At 36.3% G+C, this 22,080-nt stretch overlaps 1 protein-coding gene across 8 annotated transcripts in view; it reads left to right on the forward strand.

Annotated features, from left to right (window-relative positions):
• WDFY3 (WD repeat and FYVE domain containing 3) overlaps window positions 1–22,080 on the forward strand; it is a 285,270-nt gene that overhangs the window by 220,449 nt on the left and 42,741 nt on the right. For 5 of the 8 annotated variants that reach the window (XM_057547039.1, XM_057547040.1, XM_057547041.1 and 2 more), the window contains 10 exons: window positions 821–978; window positions 2,092–2,169; window positions 3,664–3,891; window positions 9,923–9,976; window positions 12,225–12,393; window positions 14,776–14,939; window positions 17,476–17,624; window positions 19,122–19,242; window positions 19,772–19,857; window positions 21,382–21,462. In XM_057547039.1, the coding sequence (XP_057403022.1) occupies window positions 821–978; window positions 2,092–2,169; window positions 3,664–3,891; window positions 9,923–9,976; window positions 12,225–12,393; window positions 14,776–14,939; window positions 17,476–17,624; window positions 19,122–19,242; window positions 19,772–19,857; window positions 21,382–21,462 (1,288 nt within the window). The remainder of the gene's footprint in view (window positions 1–820; window positions 979–2,091; window positions 2,170–3,663; window positions 3,892–9,922; window positions 9,977–12,224; window positions 12,394–14,775; window positions 14,940–17,475; window positions 17,625–19,121; window positions 19,243–19,771; window positions 19,858–21,381; window positions 21,463–22,080) is intronic. The other 3 variants (XM_057547043.1, XM_057547045.1, XM_057547046.1) reach the window with 1 other exon arrangement.

Here is a 22,080-nt window from a genome sequence, read left to right on the forward strand (position 1 = left end):
ATATGAAATTAAAACTTTCCCCCAAAGGTATTATGATGACAGTAGAAATGAAAATCAATACAATATAGCCCATTCTAGAATGATTATGCTGAGATTAGGCTTTTCTTCTTAGATTTTTGTTTTTAATTTTTTTAAAAAATGTGTTATACATCAGGCATCTATGAGCTTGGTAAATAGTACATTGCTCACAACTTTAGTATGGTCACCATCTTGGTTATGAGTCTACATCCCTTATCTATAATTCTGAAATTCAAAAAGCCCTGAAAACCCAAGGTGTTATTATTAATTTGATGCCAAAACTCACTTGGTAGCAAAACCTAACCTATCTTTGTTTATCCTACTAGGCATTAATATTCATACATTTTGCTGCAGAAATATTAATTATATTATTAATTATGGTTTATTACCCTAGACCTTCTGGTGGTCTAGGGTGATAAAGTACATATAATATACAGTATATGTACTGTATCACCTTCTTAAAATTTTAAATTCCAAAGTATACACAACACCAAAGATTTTAGGCAGGGGACTGTGAATTGTTATTAACATAGAAACTGATTACAGTTAAAATAAATTTGCATATTATTGCAGAGCTATGAGGTTTCACCCAAATGTGAGTTCAACTAGTACAATAATTGTCAAGCAGCTATCCTTATACAAGATAAGTAAATATAATATCTAAGAGAGTGTCTGCATCTGTAACATAAGCTGCTTTTGATAACTACAGAATTGTGGTTTGTAACCATTATGCAAAAGTATTAAAAGTAAGGCTAATAAGTACATGGAGAAACTGTAAAATACTCTAATTTTAATTTTGCAGCCCATGAAAAGAAATGCATAAGTCGAGGAGAAGCTTTAGTGCCCACCACACAATCCAAATTGTCCCGTGTCAGCAGTGGCTTTGGTCTTTCCAAGTTAACGGGATCGAGAAGGAATCGAAAGGAAAGTGGGCTTCATAAACACAGTCTTTCCACCCAGGTACATTGTTTAGTTTTATTAATGATATGATTAGAAATTTGTAATTCAAGGTTTAGTTGTAGTGTTTTATATAATACACTTAATACATGCAAGCATATGATTTGAAATGGAAATTTTCTGCATTTTTGCTTCAGCCGAGAGAGAGAAATAACTCAGGTTGTAGAGCCTTCTCCCGTTTTATTATGATAAAATTGCACTATGAGTGTTGTGTATTTACATCCATTTCATAACTGGACATAAGATGAGATTCAGATATTGATCTACGATAGACTATGGATAATTTTTTCTCAGCTTTTCCAAACCCTCAATCATTTTATTAATAGTTATATAAATTTTAAAGCAACAGCAGACAAAACAGCTTTTTATTTTTTTATAATTTTGTTGTACATGCCTGAGATTGATTTTTTTTTTTTTTTAACTCCTCTACCTCCAGCATTAATTTCTTCCTCATCATACTGTCTTTGCCATCCCAGAATCTTAGAGGCAGCTGTGAAAAGGGCCTGGGAGGAACCATGTGTATGAGTCATTCCATGTGTCAGGTTGGGTTCCCCAGGAAGCACACTCTGAGAGGGGGTTTAGTGTACAGGATGTTTATTAGGGGTGCCCTTGATATTTGTGGATGGGAGAAGAAGGAAGCAGGATTGGTCACAAGGAAATGTCAGGCTACAGTGCAGGTCTGGCGACAGACTCAGCTGTGACCCAGGTGGAGCTTTGGTACCAAAATGACCTGTCAGAGTTGACCTTTACTGAGCTGAAATGGCTGAGCCTGCTTGCCTCCAAATCAGCCAGTGATTGTGGGGTGCCCACAGCTCTCTGCAGCTGAGGTGATCCCTGAAGTACTGACAGCGCTCCCAGAAGTTGTGGCCGTGAGCCCTTCCTTGAAAGGTGCGCTGGGGGATGGGGGGGCGGTATATGGATCTGTGTCCATCACATAAGCCTCCATCAGATTCATTATATAATTAATCTTTCAGAGTTTTGTGTGGGGTTTTTTGGGTGTTGTTGTGATGCCTTTAATAGAATTTTAACTAACTTGGGGGCATTATTTCAAGGCTAGTTAACATTTTTTCCAGGAAATCCATGAAATATTAAGACTCTTTTTCCACTCATCGTTAGGAGATTTCTCAGTGGATGTTTACACACATCGCCGTCGTTCGTGACTTAGTAGATACACAATATAAGGAATATCAGGAGGTAAGAATCATAACCATAATAATGGTTTGTTTTGCATTCCTTGAGTGAGAAAAGACTGTTTCCCTTGATACCTTCCTCCTGCTTTTAAGAATAAGTTGCTGAACTGAATTTATCATCAGATAATGTTTTTGATTATCCCTGCCAGCAGCTACTTTGGCCATTGGTTTTAACATAGAAAGACTGGAACTTCCTATAGGAAAACTGCATTAAAAAGTGACAGACTGGAGATCAGCACAGCTGAATCCTAATGACATTCACTACCAACATATTGCATGTGTTTGTTCTTAATAAAAATTAAAATATTGGAAAGATCCCTTTCTTTCATACTTAACAAGGAGACCATGAAAATGTACATCAAAATCTCTGAGAAGTCTCTTAAAATTCTAAAAAATTAAAAGATAAAGTTATTTTTTATTACAAGTGCTTGGTGATTTTGTCAATAAGAAATATCTTCAGTGAAATCCGCTTGATGAATTCATAATTACTCAACAACTTATTCGAAATATTTTATTTCCATGGCAGCTGAGTTATATCTATTAAAGATTTCTGAATGATAAGCTGCTAATATTTTATGGGCATGATACTAGATACTTAGTTGTTACAGGGGATTTCTTCCTGCCAGGAACGTATAAGTACTATGATGGTATCAGTATAATATCAAGATTACTCCTTCAATAATCATTAGTGTTAGTTGTACAGTATAAAGGGATCTTTACTCTTTAATTGTATAGTTATATTCCATGAATTATTAGATAAGCATCTAATGATTAGATGCTTAGTTTTAAGCATCTACTGTTGAAATGTTACACATTTTGACATTTGACAAATAGAAGTTATACCAAGTCATAAATTTCCATTTAAGTAAGGTGGTTTGGATCTATCCCAGGGCCAAGTAAAAATCGTTTTCCTTTAATTTTTATATGAATGTTAAGTTCCCTATCAGAGATGCATGTGTATATTCTTTACCTAAAATTATTGGAAATGTTACGGTGATTACCAGGAATCTAGTGTGTTGGCAATATTTCTCGATGTGGCTCTCTAGATTTTCTTTTATTCATGTTCTAGTAACTGTTTTGCAATTGGGGGTGGGGAAGGGGATTCATTCTTAAATAACTGTCTTTATTAACTCACACTGGACAAACCATTTCCATGTATTTTCATAAGTAATATTACCATCTTCCCTGTGCCCGAGCTACAAGTTCCTTCAACACTCTGATCAGGTGTACTGCACACGCTACCCTGTAGGGATCTTCCATGTATTGTATACTTGGTGCTAAAATAATCGCCTTGGGCCATCACTAAAACCCCACCTTCTCACAAGATCAGCAGCTTACTTTAACCATAAATAAATGTAACTTTACTTTTATAATATTGCCTGAAATGACCTGGATTGGTTTTTGTTTCCAAAGAATAACTCGGTTTTAAGGTACTTGTAGACTGTTCATTGTTGCTCGTGCTTTTGCTTGAAAACCAATCCGGACTCCTTCTTGCTAGCGTCAGCAAAATGCCCTGAAGTACGTGACGGAGGAGTGGTGCCAAATCGAGTACGAGCTGCTGCGGGAGCGGGGGCTCTGGGGCCCCCCCATCGGTTCCCATCTCGACAAATGGATGTTGGAGATGACAGAAGGGCCCTGCAGAATGAGGAAAAAAATGGTGCGGAATGATATGTTTTACACCCATTACCCTTACGTGCCAGAAACGGAACAAGAGACGAACGTGGCGGTGAGTGCACAGAATTCAGCGTTTGTAGTGACGCTTCCAAGTCTTCCTTCTTTTTTGTAAGCGTTTTCCCTTAGTAGGTCAATTACGAAAAACACCTAATTTAGGAGATTCGATGAACTATAGTAAGTTGATAATGCCAGGGTGCCGGCAGTGGAATGAAAAGGTACAGCAGGGAGCCTTCACAGTGAAGTGGTTTGGATCTTAGACCCTGGAGCCAGCTGCCGGGTTTGAAACCTGCCTCTGCCCCTTCACTAGCTGGTGACCTCGTACCGGCCACGTTAACCTCTTCAGCTTCTGCTTTCTTTATGCCTGAAATGGAGAAAATAACAGTTCCATCTTAGAAGCTATTGGGAGGATTAAATTAATTAAAATTAGTGAAGTACTTAGAATAGTGTCTGGCACAGAATAAGCACTATCTAAGTGAGTGTTAATAAAATAAACATTGCCACTAAGCAGTATTCTTTGAAGAAATAAAGAGCACAGTTAAGGAATAATAATAGCCTGAGTGTATAGATCTTCCCATTTATATTGAGAAGCTTCATCACTGGCTCCACGGGTATAAAGCGAACAGCATTTGCCCCTCAAGTTCCTTTTTATTCAGACAGGTTACCCTTCCTAAAGCCTTCATTCAGATTTTTGCACTGACCATAAAAATTTTGTCTAAAACGATCATGATCCAGGAATCATGTTTTAGCGTTCGGGAAAATACAGTCTTCCCTAATAAAGTCAGTGCAAATTTGGAAGAGAAACCCTTCATGGTTTAAGTCCTTTCACATACTTGACTTTAATATGATTCTCTCAACAATTGAAGAAACTAAGATTTATAAAGAAGACTTGGCACATGTGTCTTCTAGTAAGTAGTTCAGACCATATAACATGAGACAACTTGCATTCTTCCAGTGTCTCTTTTTTTCCCAACCAAAACCCTGGCTCCATTTATCTTGTGCTAATTGACTACACATTTGTCCTGATGCTACTTAGAATATAGGCCTTAGATCTGCTAATATATAGTTATTTAAGTTTTTTTTTTAAGATAGCTTCCTAAAGTTTACTTTTCTCAAAGCTGTTCCGTTCTGTCAAGAATGCCGTACTTGGGGGACTTCCCTGGTTAAGACTTCACTTTCCAATGCAGGGGGTGTGGGTTGGCTCTCTGGTCAGAGAGCTAAGATCCCACATGCCTTGTAGCCAAAAAACCAAAAGATACCGAAACTTCCCTGGTGGCACAGTGGTTAAGAATCTGCCTGCCAATGCAGGGAACATGCATTCGACCCCTGGTCCAGGAAGATCCCACATGCCGCAGAGCAGCTAAGCCCGTGTGCCACAACTACTGAGCCTGGGCCCTAGAGCTCACGAGCCACAACTACTGAAGCCCGCGTGCCTAGAGCCCGTGCTCCTCAACAAGAGAAGCCACCGCAATGAGAAGCCCACGCACCGCAACGAAGAGTAGCCCCCGCTCGCCACAACTAGAGAAAGCCCGTGCGCAGCAACAAAGACCCAATGCAACCAAAAATAAATAAATAAAAAATAAAGTAAATTTTTTAAAGAACATAAAACAGAAGAACAAATTCAATAAAGACTTTTAAAAAATAATAAAAATAAAATAAAAAAAGAATGCCATACTTGGTAAATTTTAATTTAAAGCACTGTAATTTCTAATACTAGCACACTATGTAGAAAAAAAAAATCCACCCGTATTTTTTTTTTTTTTTTAACTTTGGGTTTATTTATTTATTTATTTGCGGCTGTGTTGGGTCTTTGTTTCTGTGCGAGGGCTTTCTCTAGTTGCGGCAAGTGGGGGCCACTCTTCATCACGGTGCACGGGTCTCTCATCATCGCGGCCTCTCTTGTTGCGGAGCACAGGCTCCAGATGCGCAGGCTTAGTAATTGTGGCTCACGGGCCTAGTTGCTCCGCGGCATGTGGGATCCTCCCAGACCAGGGCTTGAACCCTTGTCCCCTGCATTGGCAGGCAGATTCTCAACCACTGTGCCACCAGGGAAGCCCCACCCGTATTTTTACAGAGTCCACACTTACAACCTTAATATCATTAGCATTTTACCTAAGCAAAGGAGTTCACCAGTCTGTGAAATCTAAACAGACAATCTCAGAAATAAGTATGAACCATACGGAACTTTTTTTTTTTTTTTTAACCAGATGGGTTACATATTGAGAAATACAAGGCAGTCAAGAAATGTTAGAGATACGTTTACAAAAAAGGAAAAAGCAGGTGGGAAGGGGAGATGATTACAGATTGTGGAATTCATGCTGCTGCTTAAGTTCATGCACAAGTCAAGGTTAATCTGCTATGATGAAGTTTTCTGAATAAATAATGATTTTGGTGTTGCTAGTTCAAAATCTTTTGTAAATTTGAAACCCCATTAAATGTCCACTTTTTTTCTTATGGAATATGCAATCTGGCAATATCAACAGCAAAGAGAATTCCCAAAAGTAGAGCAGCTGCTATCCCACTAACTTCTATTGTGAAATCAAAAAAGGAGAGCAGATACTTAACGAAGCACAGTGAGCTTGATGCTCTGCAGAGCGGTCACTTGCAGTTTCCTGTATGTCTCATGACAGCCCTCTGAAGTATAGTTATATTATTATCCCAATTTCACAGATGATAAATAGAAGCCTAGAAAATTAAGGAACACCTTCTAGGTCATGCTAAGTACTGGAGCAAGATATAATGACTAGATTGACAGTTCCTCAGAAGTTCCTCACTCTTGAAAAAGGATTCCGATCTTTGGTGGTTTTGAGAAGTTGTCAGTGGACAGTGAATTTCTTCCAGACAGAACCACATATTGGGTTGGCCAAAAAGCTCATGCGGGTTTTTCCGTAATGTCTTATGGAAAAACCCACACGAACTTTTTGGCCAACCCAATACTAGGTTTTGTCTCTCTAATGCTAAAGAATATCTAGAACTTAATAAATGTTGAGTGAATGGACTTACCAGCACTCTTTCTTCCTAAGTTAGAGTTTATCCATTGCTTCCCATTCAGCATTCTTATAGAATTTTCCTAATTATTTTTCCACTAAAAAGGGCTAGAGTCAAATTTTATGGGGTGTGAAGTTTATATAACTTGGGGAGGCGCTATAAGAAAAAGAGTACAAAATTATGAATACAAAATTACTAGGGCCCCACTTCCAGGACTTTGAAAGGAACCCATGGGAGGTGATGGCTGTTGAGGTATATGGTTCATTAATTTCACCATAAATCCTCCTGTGGTCTGAGCTGTATTAAATACTGCCTCCCAGAGTTAGAGATCAGTCACGTCTTCCCTTTCAGCCCCCATAAACGTGTTGCCCTCCTTGCACCCATGTTTATAAAATATAGGCAGTACTTTTTGCGACATTACAGGTATTTCAGGTATAACAGGTGCAAACTGAAAATTGCTTTTAAGGCCTCTTAATAGGTAAAACAGGCTTTGCCTGGAGTAAGGACAAATGATTTGATCTTTGCCATATTTATTAAGAACGATTATTGTTTTAAGTAACATTTAAATCTTTAGGCCTCTTAATTGAACTGAAGAAATACAGTGATGATTTAAAAGTTATTTCTTGTTTTAAAATCTTTGCTATGTTAGAAATGAATCAAGTGATTATTTCTTTAGTCATTAAAGTTTTATTTCTTAAACCTGGATAATGCTACATACTGTATTAAAAAGTAGCTTACCTTTTATTATAAGTCTTGAATTTTATTTTTAAATTAGTTGTTTATTTATAGAATGTAGAACATATTTGAGTGTTTCATTTGCCACTGACTTAAAAGCTTTGAAAGTTTATCAACTAAAATTGTTTTAATGAGAACAACAATAATTTTTTTGTCCTGAGAAAAGTTATATACATGTGGAAAATTCTCTGATCTCACATAAAAATAATTTATCCCCTTTGCACAGGGACTTTCCTTAGGGGACCATTTTCAAAACTAAAATAGCTATACTGAATTGCACTGTAATTCTGTATTTTAAGTGGTAATATTAGTTATAAATATTAAGATGTGAGCCTGGGATATGATGAAAATACAAAATATGGTTGTTTTTAAGCAGTTCTCTAATTACTCTGAATCCTAAGGAATGAGAATAAAATTCCATATTTTGCCATTTAAGCAGTTATATTTAAGTACTAAAACCAGGTTTTAATTCTGTAATCCCCTTATTTTCACAGAATAATAATCTCAAACAAATTTACTATTCTTTGCAAATATCATTGGGGCGAAGACCTCACCGTTTCCTATTAATGTTGGGCTGCTTGGGGCAGAAGGGTAAACGACTTACCTCAAGTTCCTTTTCTAATTAAGGGAGTCTCATGTGGGTGCCTCCACATATATTTTTATATAATATGTAGATATCACAGGACTCATAGGAACTAAGCAACTCATTCAAGAAATTCCATTGCCAGCAATACAGAAAAATTGGAAGTAAAGGGAGTATAAAATTATTTTCTACAAATTCTGACTTTGAAAAATTTAGGTTTCTATATAAACATAATTGTAATAATTTAGTTATAAAAGTTTAAAGAGAGCTATGATAATACTAAAATTATTAGTATAACATGTATCTTCGCTAATGAATGCTGTACCTTTTAGTAAACTAAGATCCTCAGTCAGTAAGTGGTTCAGTGAGCAAATGTGTATTAAACCAGCACTGTGCCGTATGCTGCAGGGAAAATACGATTGTGTACGTGTCGGACCCTGCCCACGTTCTGGTTGGGGATATGTAGTGGACATCAGAATTGGGTTTGACAATAGTAATGGGTCATTTTGCTGTATTGGTTTATCACATATCTATCCAGTGATCTATCTTGTTTTTTTATTAATTTCAAAATGAGTTGCAGAGTCAGTACCCTTCACCCCTGAATACTTCCCCATGCATATCAATAGAGTTCAACATTTGTTCATAATTCTTTTTTTATTGACATATATTTTACATATATTGAAATATATAAATCCTAAGTGTACCATTCAGTGAGGTTTAACAAATGTGTAGTAATACTCGTGTAACCCAAATCTTTACCAAGATTGAGAACATAGATGTATATTTTCAAGATTATCCTTCAACATAAGGTATGCTTTTAAAAGTTTGCTTTTAAGGAGAGAGGTATATTAAAACCATATTAAGTATTTGAAAGTATGCCCAGTAGTTCAATGTTTGTTTCGCCAAGGGAAGCAAACATTTGTAAAAGCATTTTGCTTGCTCGTATTTACTCTAGGGAAAGGTACTAGAAGTCATCTCCAGGTACAAACTGTGAAAAGGAAGAAAAATTGGAATGATTCTTGGATGTGTTACTGTCTGTCTGTAGCTGTCTGTGTGTTTACACGCACAGGCCACACACTCCAGCTCAACAGATACTGCCGCCTTGTTAGTCGAGATTTTATTGAGAATAAAATATAGAGTAACTACCTAATTCTTTAGAAAGTAATTTTTACAAAAACTTTTGGTTTGGAGGCTGATGGTCCAGGCTCCCTTCTGCTTTCAGCCTTTCTGAGGTCATAGCTGTGAAGGTAGCAAAGGAAATAGGTCCTTGGGCTTTTAGGGGAAGGTGTTTTTTCACTAACAAGCGCTTAGTGATTTCTGTGGTATGGGATATTGTAGATAATAGTTTAAACCAGTTGCTTCTGTTACAAAACAGATCTAGGGATAAACACAGTAAAAGGTAGGTGGAAGGTGATAGCTAGCACTAGATTCTATTATCTGGTTTTCTGTTTTTTTCCTTTGAAGCCATATAAAGAGTTGCCTGTAAATCATCCATGACACTGGCAGCCTGTGGTGAAGTTTTGTGTGTGTGATTTTTAAGTTTGTCCTGTTCAGTAGCCTTGAGAATTTTAGTGTGGTTTCTTTTACTTTAAAACTACTTTGGATAATTGAGAAAATAATCACACGATGCTAAGTGATTATTTCAAGCAGCTTAGGATATCATATTAATTTTGTGTGAGTGCATCTTCCATATTCCATACAGTCCTCAAGATTATTTTATTTTTGTGTTGTTCTTTGTTATTTTTTTCTGATGTGTCTATACTTAATACCCTGTTTTCAGTCTGAGATCCCAAGTAAACAGCCTGAGACACCCGATGATATCATTCCTCAAAAGGTAAAACACAAAATACCATAAAAGAATGCAAAATACTTGCAGTTTTGTTTTTTTTTCTTTGTGTTATTTTGTTTTTGTTTTGTTTTATTTTATTGCATGGTAGACTAGACTAACCTCAAGGGTTGACTTTCAATTTGTTGTTTCTGTAAGTTCCTTAGTGTTGAAAAGTGAATTTCATTCACGCTGAGAGGTGTCCTCATCTCTCTCGCTTCGTTCTGATCAGCTTTCTAGGGTCTGTATGCTGCTCACTAACAGGCTGAGTATTCACTGCTCTCACTGTGAAATGTGTACTGCTTCACACTTACACTAACAAGTCCCAAGGCATGTTAGTAATGGGCAGCCTGACACTACCAACTTGTTTTTTCAATTACCATTTAATTCTTCTAGATATTAAACAGTGTATATTTTGAGAATGCAAGTGTATTCTCTTTTAAAATTACTTTTTCAATCAGAAGAAACTAAATGGAAACTAAGCGTATATATGACCACTTTTTAAAATACAATTTTAATTTATTTTAATTAATTTAAATTTATATAATCCAGAAGGATTCAGTACATAATTCAGTAAAAAAAAAAAAAAAAAGCAGTTCAGAAATGTCACAGAAATATACCTCAAAATATTTAAGGGAAAATGCTTATAGTTCCAAGTCAGATATGAAGTCAGTAACCAAGATGTTGTCCCACATCTGTTAATTCATTGTCTTGCCCATCACTAACTATGCTTTCATCTTTTTAAAAATGAACAATTATGAGTTGAAGATAATTGTTAGATCTCCTGTAGAGAATTGTTATAGTACAAAATTTACTACCCTGCTTTCATTTCAAAAATATTGCAGTATTATTAGTTGGTTCATCAGATCCTTCCTTCCATAACTGTAATATTTTTTTTACATCATTTCAGTACTTTCCTATGTTATATATTTCAGTTTTCATTTGCTGCATATCATTCATCAGTTAGCTTGCAGCTCTCTTCATTCCCTAACTTTATACCTGAAGTTAAAAGAAGGGTAATGGTGGCTTGAGTTAGGCATCTTTTCATCTCAAAATTGGTTCAGTATTTTAGTCTAAATATTCCTGTTGGACACTTGTTTTCTACTTTAGTTGAAAATCATTTTTTTAGAAAGGTCTTGATTAAAATAAGCATTATTGTAGACAATACATATAACTACCTGAGTCGAAGAGTTAGGCTGATAGAATACTTTCAATTAGACATTCACAGGAAAGGAAAGGTAAAAAAAAATTTTTTTTTTAAAAAGCAAGCAAGTTGAAAAAAAAAAAGATAATGTTTAGAAAGGGAAGGTCTTTAAGCATGTTTCAAACCCTGTCTTTTTCTTAATTGTTAATTTAAAGTCTGGGTCTCATTATGATCAACCTGTATACATATCAACTTTTCCCTATGGTTTTACATTTTTGTAGGAAACTTTAGACCTTAATTTTTCATTATCTATTGTTCTAAGAAAAAAAAAAAGTTTGGGTCAATTGGAGAACCTGTTTTTAGGATAAATATTAATTATTCTGAAAAGGAAATGCTCTTGTATCATACACCAAAAAGGTAAATCTTTTCTAATGTTTCTACATAATTAATTTCTTCTTCAAAATGGACTTATATGTTCTTGATATACTCATTTAGTTAGTAAGGTTATGGATCACATTCTTTTACACAACAAACAACAGGATGTTTTAACAAATTAGACACACCAGCTCGGAGTGGCAGGCCAACCAAACAGTGTCATCTGGCCTGAAGCCGGTCGATTCCATATTGGGTCAGGACTCTCTGAAGGTCTGGGCCATTTCCAGAGTTCTAGAGAGATATGGGAATATGGGAACAGGGCAGTTCTGGGTCCCTACCTTCAAATATCTGAAGTAAGCACTCACACAGGTAATTCCAACTGAATGGATGGCCCTTTAGGCCTATTTACTTGGGGTGGAAGCAAAGTTTCAGGCTCCTCAGAAACTAGACTCCCCTTGCAACTTGATGCTCTCCGACACTGGGCATTCTCTCTACTGTACTGATGCATCAGTGAGGCTGTACTATACTAACATGGAAACATTTGGCTAAAGGTGATGTGTTTCTTTTTTCGGGAGGAAAAAACTGCTAATATTGTTGTTTTATATATATATTTTTTAAATCAGTGCAATTTAAAAATAGAGAAACTTAACCCAAAAGACTGTGGATTTACCCTGTATAAATAGTCTATTAATTCTTGAAGATAAATTATCTGAGTCCTTTCCTTTTGTTGTTTCTTAGAAACCTGCTCGATACAGAAGAGCTGTAAGTTATGACAGTAAAGAATACTACATGCGACTAGCCTCTGGCAACCCAGGCATTGTCCAAGATGCCATAGTAGAGAGTTCAGAAGGTGAAGCTACTCAACAAGAACCAGAGCATGGTGAAGACACTATTGCTAAAGTCAAAGGTCAGCCTTCCTCTCTGATTTTAATTAAAAACCATTTGGGAGCATTCCTTTTACTTGAATCTATATGAAAATATTAGCAACTATAAACAGTAGGGCCAACCTAAAAGTATCCGTACATATTTTACTATTGCACCCTTCTTAAAGATTGATTTCTGTATCAGAACTAAAGAGACTGGCTCTTCTTTATTGCCTACAGATGAATGTAATGTGCCGTTGGCTTGATAATTTTTTTTCACTGTATCTGGCAGAATTCTCAGTGTTACCTGATATTTTAAGTTAAGGCCCTGAAAACTAAATAAATATGTATAAAACTAAAACAACCACTAAATGTGTCATTAGTGCATGTTAGCCAACAGTAAGAAATAATGGTCTTTCTTCCAATGAGCTAAGACAGATTATTCCAAAGCTATACTTTATGAGCCTAGAAAGACATGCATATGGTGATGAATTGGACTAAAATGGCCATGGACTTTTTGATTCTGTACTTCTACATATGTGTGCCCTCTGCCCTCTTGCTACAGCTTCTCTGTGATCTGGACCTACCCAGTCTTGAAGATACTGGTCAAACTGTCCTACTCTGAAGGCTTTTCCAACTCCGCTGTCCTCCAATAGCACTTTGCTCATATCTTTTATAGCAATTTCAGTGATTTCTTTCACTGCTTTATGTTTTCCTAAATTATAAGTTTCTCAGAGGCAGAGATTATTTCTCCTCTCACTTTATAGATTTTGGCACATGCCTAGCACAAAATGGGGATTCAGTCAATATTGAATAAGTAAATCAGTCCATTGTTTTAATTTTTTAAGCCTCTGATTTATCATAAATTCAAAAGTCTTGGCGTAGTCTATAGATAAAGCCCTAGAATATAAATTAAGAACTGTAAATTAAAAATTATTTTCAGATCTCATTGATAAAAAACTAACAGTATATGACCATGTCAACAAAAAAATTTATCTGTAATTGTGATCGGTTTCTCCTATTACATTATACCTGTTCTCTCTTGTGATAACTATGAATTACTAAACATTTCATAATCCATCTAACATTTTCATAGAATCACTGAAACTTTTATTAGTTGAACAAAGTTTTCAGCCTTATCATTTCTTGACACTGCATCAGCAAAGTTATTGAGATGGGTCCAAAGTTGTATTTCCTGGCTATAACCAAGGTGTATAATTCACAGAGTTTGTGATGTCTTGTGTTTGGGTCATTGGCATTAACTTCTCATCTTGGCCTCATTTTCCTAATGTCTAATTGAGCTAAAACCACAAATATTGGTGTCACTACTGTGATATGCAAGATGCTATGCTAGACATAGAGTTGGAGGTTTTGATTCGTCAAACTAAAAATAAAGCAGCTGGAAGCTTTTCCCCTTGTGGATATCTCAGCAAGACTTGATCTTTCTTGTTTATTTATTATACTCTTTCACATGTGAAAATGAGGTTCTTCCCAAGGCAGAGCAGAACCTCTGATAAATTGTGTTCAAAGGATAGGTTTCTAACAGGCTGATTTACGTTTTTCCAAAATTCTTAGTGTAACTATCATTGGTAGATACAACATTACTTTTTTTGGTACAGAACTAAAGAATATTAAATTCAATGTGAGATTTAGAGTTTATTTTGAGTGCTTCCCATACTCTGGGTTATCAGTGGTTACTTTCATCAGCTGATTTTAATTTCATCTCCTGTGATTATCAATAAAATTATCAAAATGTAGGCAGTAAAATGTTAACTTATGTGGCACATTAAATTGTCTGGCCCTATATTTTTAAAAGAATTGTGTTCTTATTTTTTATGGCCTGATGATTTAATCAAATTCATTCATGTATGAGTGACCATACTGCCACTTGTAATATGAGTCTTGAATTAGTCCTCATAGGCTCTCCAAGTAGGTGGAATCTCTTATAATCATGTTTATAACTTGCTGTCCTTATTTTTGTTTCTGATAATGACTGATCATTTATTGAGGGTATCCCCTCAATGACACCTGCCCATTAGCACCACCACTTTTACCTTTAATTATGCTAAGCCCTCTGTTTATCATCATCACCTGACACTTACTGAGAATTTACTATTTATTATGCGTGATACTAAGCACTTTACATGAATTACCTCATTTAGTCCTCCAACAATCCTCCTGGTATCCATGATAGGTAGTATTCTTGTCCCGGTTTTATAGGTGAGAAACTGAGGTTCAGAGGGGACAAATAATACTCCAAGGTCATGCGGCTGTTTAACTCCAGAGCCTGTGCTGTTGACCACTGAACTGTGCTGCCTCCCCATACCTTCCAGAACTCTCTCAAATTGGAAATGTAGAGGAGGGACTAAATGGCTCCCACATGACCCCAGCAAGACCACATGACCCTCTTGGCTCTTATCCTGCAGGACTGGTCAAGCCGCCTCTAAAACGGTCTCGATCTGCACCTGATGGAGGAGATGAGGAGACCCAGGAGCAGCTACAAGACCAGATTGCTGAAGGTAGCTCTATAGAAGAGGAGGAGAAGACGGACAACGCCACCCTGCTGCGCCTATTAGAAGAGGGAGAAAAGGTGCCTTACTTCTGAAAAGGAGGGATTGTATTAAGTGGTTTGTTTCCATTCTACAAGACTAGTTGAAGGGTATTTATCTGGCAGCCAAAGATAAATATTTTAGCCTCTGCAGTGAAATCAGTATTAGGCGCCCTTTTGGGTTCAGCACTCTGCGTCTTTCATCTGTAGGGTTTTCTGACCTCTCTGAACACACTGAACAGCAAGAAGTTGCATCAGATACAGTATTAACAGTTGACACCTAGTTCACTGTCCTCCTCTAAACCCTTTATTAGGCTGCAACTCTTGCCATAATTCTCGTTTCAAACCCATGTACACAACCCATTCAGTAATTTGGCCCTGTATTTTTTCCTATACCTCTGTAATTCCAGTAACCGCACAAGCAACTTCGACTAGCCCATCATCCCCAGCCTTGTACTTATTAACCCCTGCTGTGCTTCATTCACAAAAGACTACTTTGCCTTCCTGTTTCTCTCAGCCTCTTACACCCTGCGACCCCTCCAGGCTCACTTTACTGACTCTGCCATGTAGCCTGAGCCCCCTGCATTTTGTGCCTTGCAGTTCACTACATCCATGATATTTCTTTACTCTGCGCTTTACTCATTGTGTTCTCTGCCTAAATGCCCCTCTTTCCATCACTTGCGTAACCTCTATCCTAGTAATTCGCATTTGATGCAACATCATTTACCTGGATGTCTTTAATGCTCACACAGAGGAAGCTTTCCTTCACTGTCTTGCCAGCTCAGGCTTAGTTAGACCCCCTCCTCTATGCTTTTATTAAGCCTTAAAGGTATCACTCATTTTATCATGTTATTATTATTTGTTCCTGTGTCTGTCTCTTCACCTAGATAGTGAGCTCTTTTGAGGCAGGCACTGTTTCTTATTTCTATCCCAGTGCCTTACACAGTTCCAGTCACCTGATAGAAACTCAGTAAACCTTGAATGAAGGAGTGATTGGTTGAATAAATAAAGGGATAAATGAGTAAAGGAATGAGTGAATTGAATGTGCAGTGAGTATCACCTTTTTAAAGGTTGTTTTGCCTATTATATTAGATCTTGGTATAACACTTGAAATCTTACCCACTAAGAAATAGTAACTAGAAATTAAGGTTTAATTTTTTTAATTCTGTTCAAATATATGGCCTGATTAATCTTGAATGAAAACATAAGAAAAAAAGTATGTAACTATAAAAGTACATTAGATCTGAAGGAAGCACAAGAGAGGCTTCTAGGGCCTTGGGAATGTTCTGTTTCTTGATTTGGATGCTGGTTGCATCATATTTTAAGCATTTGAAAATTCATCAAGCTATGCATTTATGAAATAAACATTTTTTTCTGTGTGTATATTATACTTACAATAGAGTTATTTTAAAAGTATGTCAGTTTTTCTCTTGTAACATTCTAAGTTTTTATTATTGAAGTAGTTCAGATGTGGTGATGAAAATTAACTTACATTTGCATATTTTAGAAAATCTGTTTTCTGATGCTGTCATTTTTTAAACTTTTTAAACTCATGAGTACACTTTTTGCTCTAATTGCTTTAAGTTTGAATAGTGCAGGAGGTGTATTTAGACTGACATTTATTTGACATTTGTTTGACTCTGATTTAATTGCTGATTTTTTTTTTCCTTGATTCATGTTGAACTGAGTGTAAGCAAGAAAGAATTTTTACTAAGGACTAGATCCTGCCTGTTGGAAAGAAAACACTGCTAACATTGAGAGATTTAGCAAGTCCTTCCTTCTATGAGGAAAATGCAACTTCTGCCAAGTTTGGCATTTTACAGTGGCACAACAGGCTGCCAGGCAGGCAGACTCCAGTGGAGAGCAAATAGAGACAAATTCCACAACTCCAGTTCCAGGGGTTGTTATGGGAAAAGAGGAAAGTAAGCTATGTGGAAGAGAAGACAGCCAACAATTCCTAACATGATTATGTATGTCTCACTAACTCTCATGACAAGCCAATGGAGTATATTTGAAACTTATATGAAGACACAGAAGCCCAGAAACATTAAGAAATTTGACCAAATCTATAGTTGAACAACAGAACTGGGAATTCACTCAGGATTGTCAGGCTCTGCATACATTTTTCACTCTGTATCATCCTGCCTGGCCCAGGGCACAATCCTCATCTCCTCGCATGTATGCCTCAGTTCCCTTTCCTGCAAAGTTTGTGTCTGTCTCCTTCCTTTTCTAACTTGTTCATTGACTGTAGAGCCTAGTACACATGTGCCTGGCACGGAGTTAGTACTCAGTGAATGTTAGGATAAGTGGATTGGGTGGATGGATATGAGTAATGGTTGTTTCCTTTTACTGAAGTCAACTGCAACTCAGACTGCAGTCTTAGCTATTCTTTTTAATATGCTTAAACTCTGGTTAATATGCTTAGCTCAGGGGATGCCATCACAGAGTGACATCTTCATAAAATCTTGTTTGCCCATTAAATCCACGTTTAAAAACATTTTGCTTCATTTATATCAAAAGAAGAAATTACCTGATTTTTAAAAACTATATTAATGAATGTTTATGGTTTTCTTTATAGATCCAACACATGTACCGCTGTGCTCGAGTCCAGGGCCTAGATACCAGTGAAGGGCTACTTCTTTTTGGTAAAGAGCATTTTTATGTGATTGATGGATTTACAATGACAGCAACCAGGGAAATAAGAGATATTGAAACCTTACCTCCAAAGTAAGTAAATGAATGAAGAGACACAAAGTACAGCTATCTTTAGAAAGCAATATATCTACATGGGTTTGTTTGGTTTTTTTTCTTTTTTTTTGGCTGCATTGGGTCTTCATTGCTGCGCTCAGGCTTTCTCTAGTTGCGGTGAGCGGGGGCTACTCTTTGTTGCAGTGGGCAGGCTTCTCACTGCGGTGGCTTCTCTTGTTGCGGAGCACGGGCTCTAGGTGCGCAGGCTTCAGTAGTTGTGGCACGCAGGCTCAGTAGTTGTGGCTCGCAGGCTCTAGAGCACAGGCTCACTAGTTGTGGCGCACGGGCTTAGTTGCTCTGCGGCATGTGGGATCTTCCCAGACCAGGGCTCAAACCCGCGTCCCCTGCTTGGCACACAGATTCTTAACCACTGTGCCACCAGGGAAGTCCTACATAGTTTTTTTTAATGCAAAAATTGTGTTTCAAGTAATGTTATCTCTCAGTTTTTGTGCATCCATCATTAAATATTCACCAGAGTAATAGTTACTTCAAGGCTATAAGAGACAAATTTGCCTTATTTATCAAAATGAAAACTAAATACAATTTATTGCTATGCATTAATAGCACTAGATATAATACAAGTTCCTTGTATTATAATCTATATATTTATCAAGTTATTCTGAATTTGTAAATTGTTCTTTTTTTCAAATTTCAGTGCAAACACAGTTGTAGAGAAAATGCAGGCAGCTGTATAATACTCTAACAAACGTAAGAGCTTCCATGTCCTCTGAGTACCCTAGAAGCAGTGTGACTGAAGCACAGGCAGGAATTAACTGCCTGAGTTTATCCATCTTCCTTTTCTTCTGCCAGCCCTATGATGGACGTGATAGTGGGTAATGGAAAACCCAGAGACAGACAAAGCCCAAAGGGAGATGAAAAAGCTTAAGGCTTAGAAAATCAACACGCTCTTCTCTTCCTTTAACATTTTGAACACCTAACATGAACTGTGAATGTGGACATGGTCATCTTCATTGCTAGGAGATATTTCAAATAATTACTTTGAGTAGCAATCAGGGCCACATTATGACTTTTATGGGCCTCTTCCTACATATAAAGGTACCTAAGATGATGTTTTTCTGACTGTGTTGGTTTAAAGATGAACATTTTCATATTATATATTAAAACATTTTCTTCTACCTGAAAGTTCAGTTTTTTCTTCTGATTTTAAAAGAAATTAAAACATTTTCTTGGACCCCCTAAAAGAATATAGGCCTTGGCACTTGCCAGCTGTGCCTGATAGATAAGCCCTGACAGCATGAATAGGATTTTTTTTAAGTTATATTCATCAAAGGGGGGTTCTGGTATACTGAGTAGCTACCAAATTATTCTCTTAAAGGTGTGTCTTTTTTGAACTAAATATTCAGATGTATCGATTCCTGCTTCTCTTCCCATGTTGAAAATAACACACTCTTTATTGAACAGTGAATTTATCTCTTGCTGTGTTTTTATTATCTCCTTTCTCTGGGCTGCCTATAGTATGCATGAGCCAATTATCCCTAGAGGAGCCAGGCAAGGCCCCAGTCAACTCAAGAGAACATGCAGCATTTTTGCCTATGAAGATATCAAGGAAGTTCATAAAAGGAGGTATCTCCTGCAGGTGGGTTGATTTAGTAGTAATAAACGTTTTGTCAGGTTCCTTTACTTAGAGGATGTATACATGATAGGATCCACATTATTCCTTAGAGTATTAGATTTGGTTGTATGATAGACAAGCTCATGTCATATGGGTGCATAACTTTATAATACATCCCCCTTCTTAAAAAAAAAAAACAAAAACACAACCTAAAACTTTGAGTGATATTTTGTTATCCATCTTTCCCTATAGCTATCCAAATTTATATTATAATTTTCTTTTTATATAAAAATTGCATTCTCACTATAAATTTACAAAATTATAATTTTATAATTATTTTACCATTATTCTGTTAAAGATTTTAGAAAGAAATTGAGCAGAACAAACTGGCGCTGTTTATTGTGTAATTTAATCTGCTGGGAATTCATGACTGTAACAATGTTCTTCAGTCAACAAGTTAATTTCTTCAACATTATAGAAATTCATAGTGGAAAAGTTAATATATAACCCTATTTGTGTTTTTTCTTAATGTTTTTCTCTCTGATCATTTCAGCCTATTGCTGTGGAAGTTTTCTCTGGAGATGGACGGAATTACCTCCTTGCTTTTCAAAAAGGAATTAGAAACAAAGTCTATCAAAGGTATTGTTTATTAGGAATACTTCATAATGCTGTCATGGGAAGAAATGGGAGGTAAAGCATTGCCAGTTCAGCTAGTTTTTTAAAAATCTGTTAAATCCATGAATTAACTTCTTTGAAGAAAATGTTTGTTTCATTTTTGCCAGCCTCTTGAAATGTGATTCTTCTGATGCTATTCTATTTTGAAATCACATTTTTCCTTCTGGTAACTTGTAGTAGATATCATCAAAAGCCACCTTAGTGATAAAGTCCCATGTCTCTAAGTGTAAAAGGCTGATGAAACTGGAGCTTAAAAAAATAATACTTCAGATTCAAAATAGGCTTCTTTCATATTTACCAAAAAGAAGACAGTGTCATACCTTGCTATTGAATGCAGAGCCTGAGTTTCCTTAGAATTTATATTCATATGAGACTTTTCTGACTTTGGAAGAGAAGTTGGATACCTTCATCCTTGAAAAAGTAGCATAGCCAAGTAAAGCAGTTGATGTAATCTAACCATATTTCATTTTTGGTAAACTGTGTTTAAATTTTATCTTATAAAAGAAAAGTAGTATATGTCCATGTGCTTGAAAATACTTCTGTTGGGCATGTGAATAGTAAGGCTTTTATGAACTTAATCATAATATAATATGAGAGCCCTCTTATTCTTTGAAGAGTGGTGTAGATCCTGGCAATCCCTCTATTAGGGAAGTTTTGTATTTCAAGTGAGGAATGACTAATACCAAGCAACACTGCTTATCATTTCAGTACAGTAATACTACCTGTGAGCATGAGGGAAATGAGGGAGGTTCTTCTGATAAAGTGCCTCTGGATGTTGATTGGGAAGAGCTAAGTAAATGACTGAAATTTTAGTTACCTATCTTATGAATTTCTAAAGGTGATATTGTTTTCAGTGTTAGTAAATTATCTGCTCTTCCCAACTAGAAGCTGTGGCAAGGAGATGAGATTGTCTTTATCTGAGAAATGTCTGTGTGTATGCCAACTTCAAGGTCCACATTCATTCCAAGAATTTTCCCACAATTCTTTTTTACCCTTAAAAAATGTATGTTGACATTATGAGCAACTCTGAAAATAATTATTATAGTGTCACATAAAGGTTCTTATCGTGTATATATTTTCATTTGTTAGAGATGTCTCTGTCCTATCATTTGTTTAGCTGTTAGCACTACTGACTGTCATGTGAATATTCAGCTTTTAATCACTCTTTAGGACATCATTAAGTTGACTTATTAATTCCTGTGAATCAGTGTGTCAGGCTTTTTCTTCAAGTAATGTAGCAGCATATGTAAAAATCGAAAATGACAGATTTTGCTATGGATCTTTATATTTGGCTTTGGAAGCCATCAGCCTACCCTTTTTTGTTACAGAATGTTCTAATTATTGTATATTCCCTTTGGCTGCCATTTACTGAGTAGTGCAGGGGTAAATGCAGCAATTAAGATCTAAATGAATCATGCTTTTGTAAGTTCCCATTAGATCCTGACTGAAACGTCATTTCCAATTTTATACTGTTTTTAAATTTTCCAGGTTTTTGGCTGTAGTGCCATCTCTAACTGACAGTTCAGAGTCTGTGTCTGGGCAGCGACCAAACACAAGCGTGGAGCAGGGGTAGGTTGCTTGCTTCTTGCACATTATAGTTTAATACTGCAGTTGGATCATTTATATCTGGACAGTATTATTTAATATTTTTAATGAATGTTCCCCCACCCCACCCCAACCCCCAGGGGTTTGCAAAAAAAAATTTAACTACTGAAAACTAGAAAACAAAAAGAAAATGTATGCATGATCGCTCAGTCACATCAGTGTCAAATTGATCACATTTTGATCAATTCCCTTTAATCTTTTAAGCATGCATATATTCCTATATGCACAACTGAGTCCATACTATAAACACAGATTTTTATTCTGCGTCTTCTATTCAGTCTTATATGTAAATATTTCCTCCTGGTTTAAAAAAATTCTTTAGAAACTTTGCCTTTATTTACTAGCCCTTCATCATATGTAGAAAGCATTCTCTTGTTTTTGGATATTTCATCTTTATCAGGTTTCCCTGTTATAATAATGCAAATGTGATACCTCATTATTTTTTTAGGATAAAATCCCCTTAGTAAGATGGTATGAATTTTTTTTTTTTAATTTTATTTATTTATTTATTTATGGCTGTGTTGGGTCTTCGTTTCTGTGCGAGGGCTTTCTCTAGTTGCGGCAAGCGGGGGCCACTCCTCA

Source organism: Balaenoptera acutorostrata, chromosome 5 (genome assembly GCF_949987535.1).
Source record: "Balaenoptera acutorostrata chromosome 5, mBalAcu1.1, whole genome shotgun sequence".
Taxonomy (NCBI): Eukaryota; Metazoa; Chordata; class Mammalia; order Artiodactyla; family Balaenopteridae; genus Balaenoptera; species Balaenoptera acutorostrata.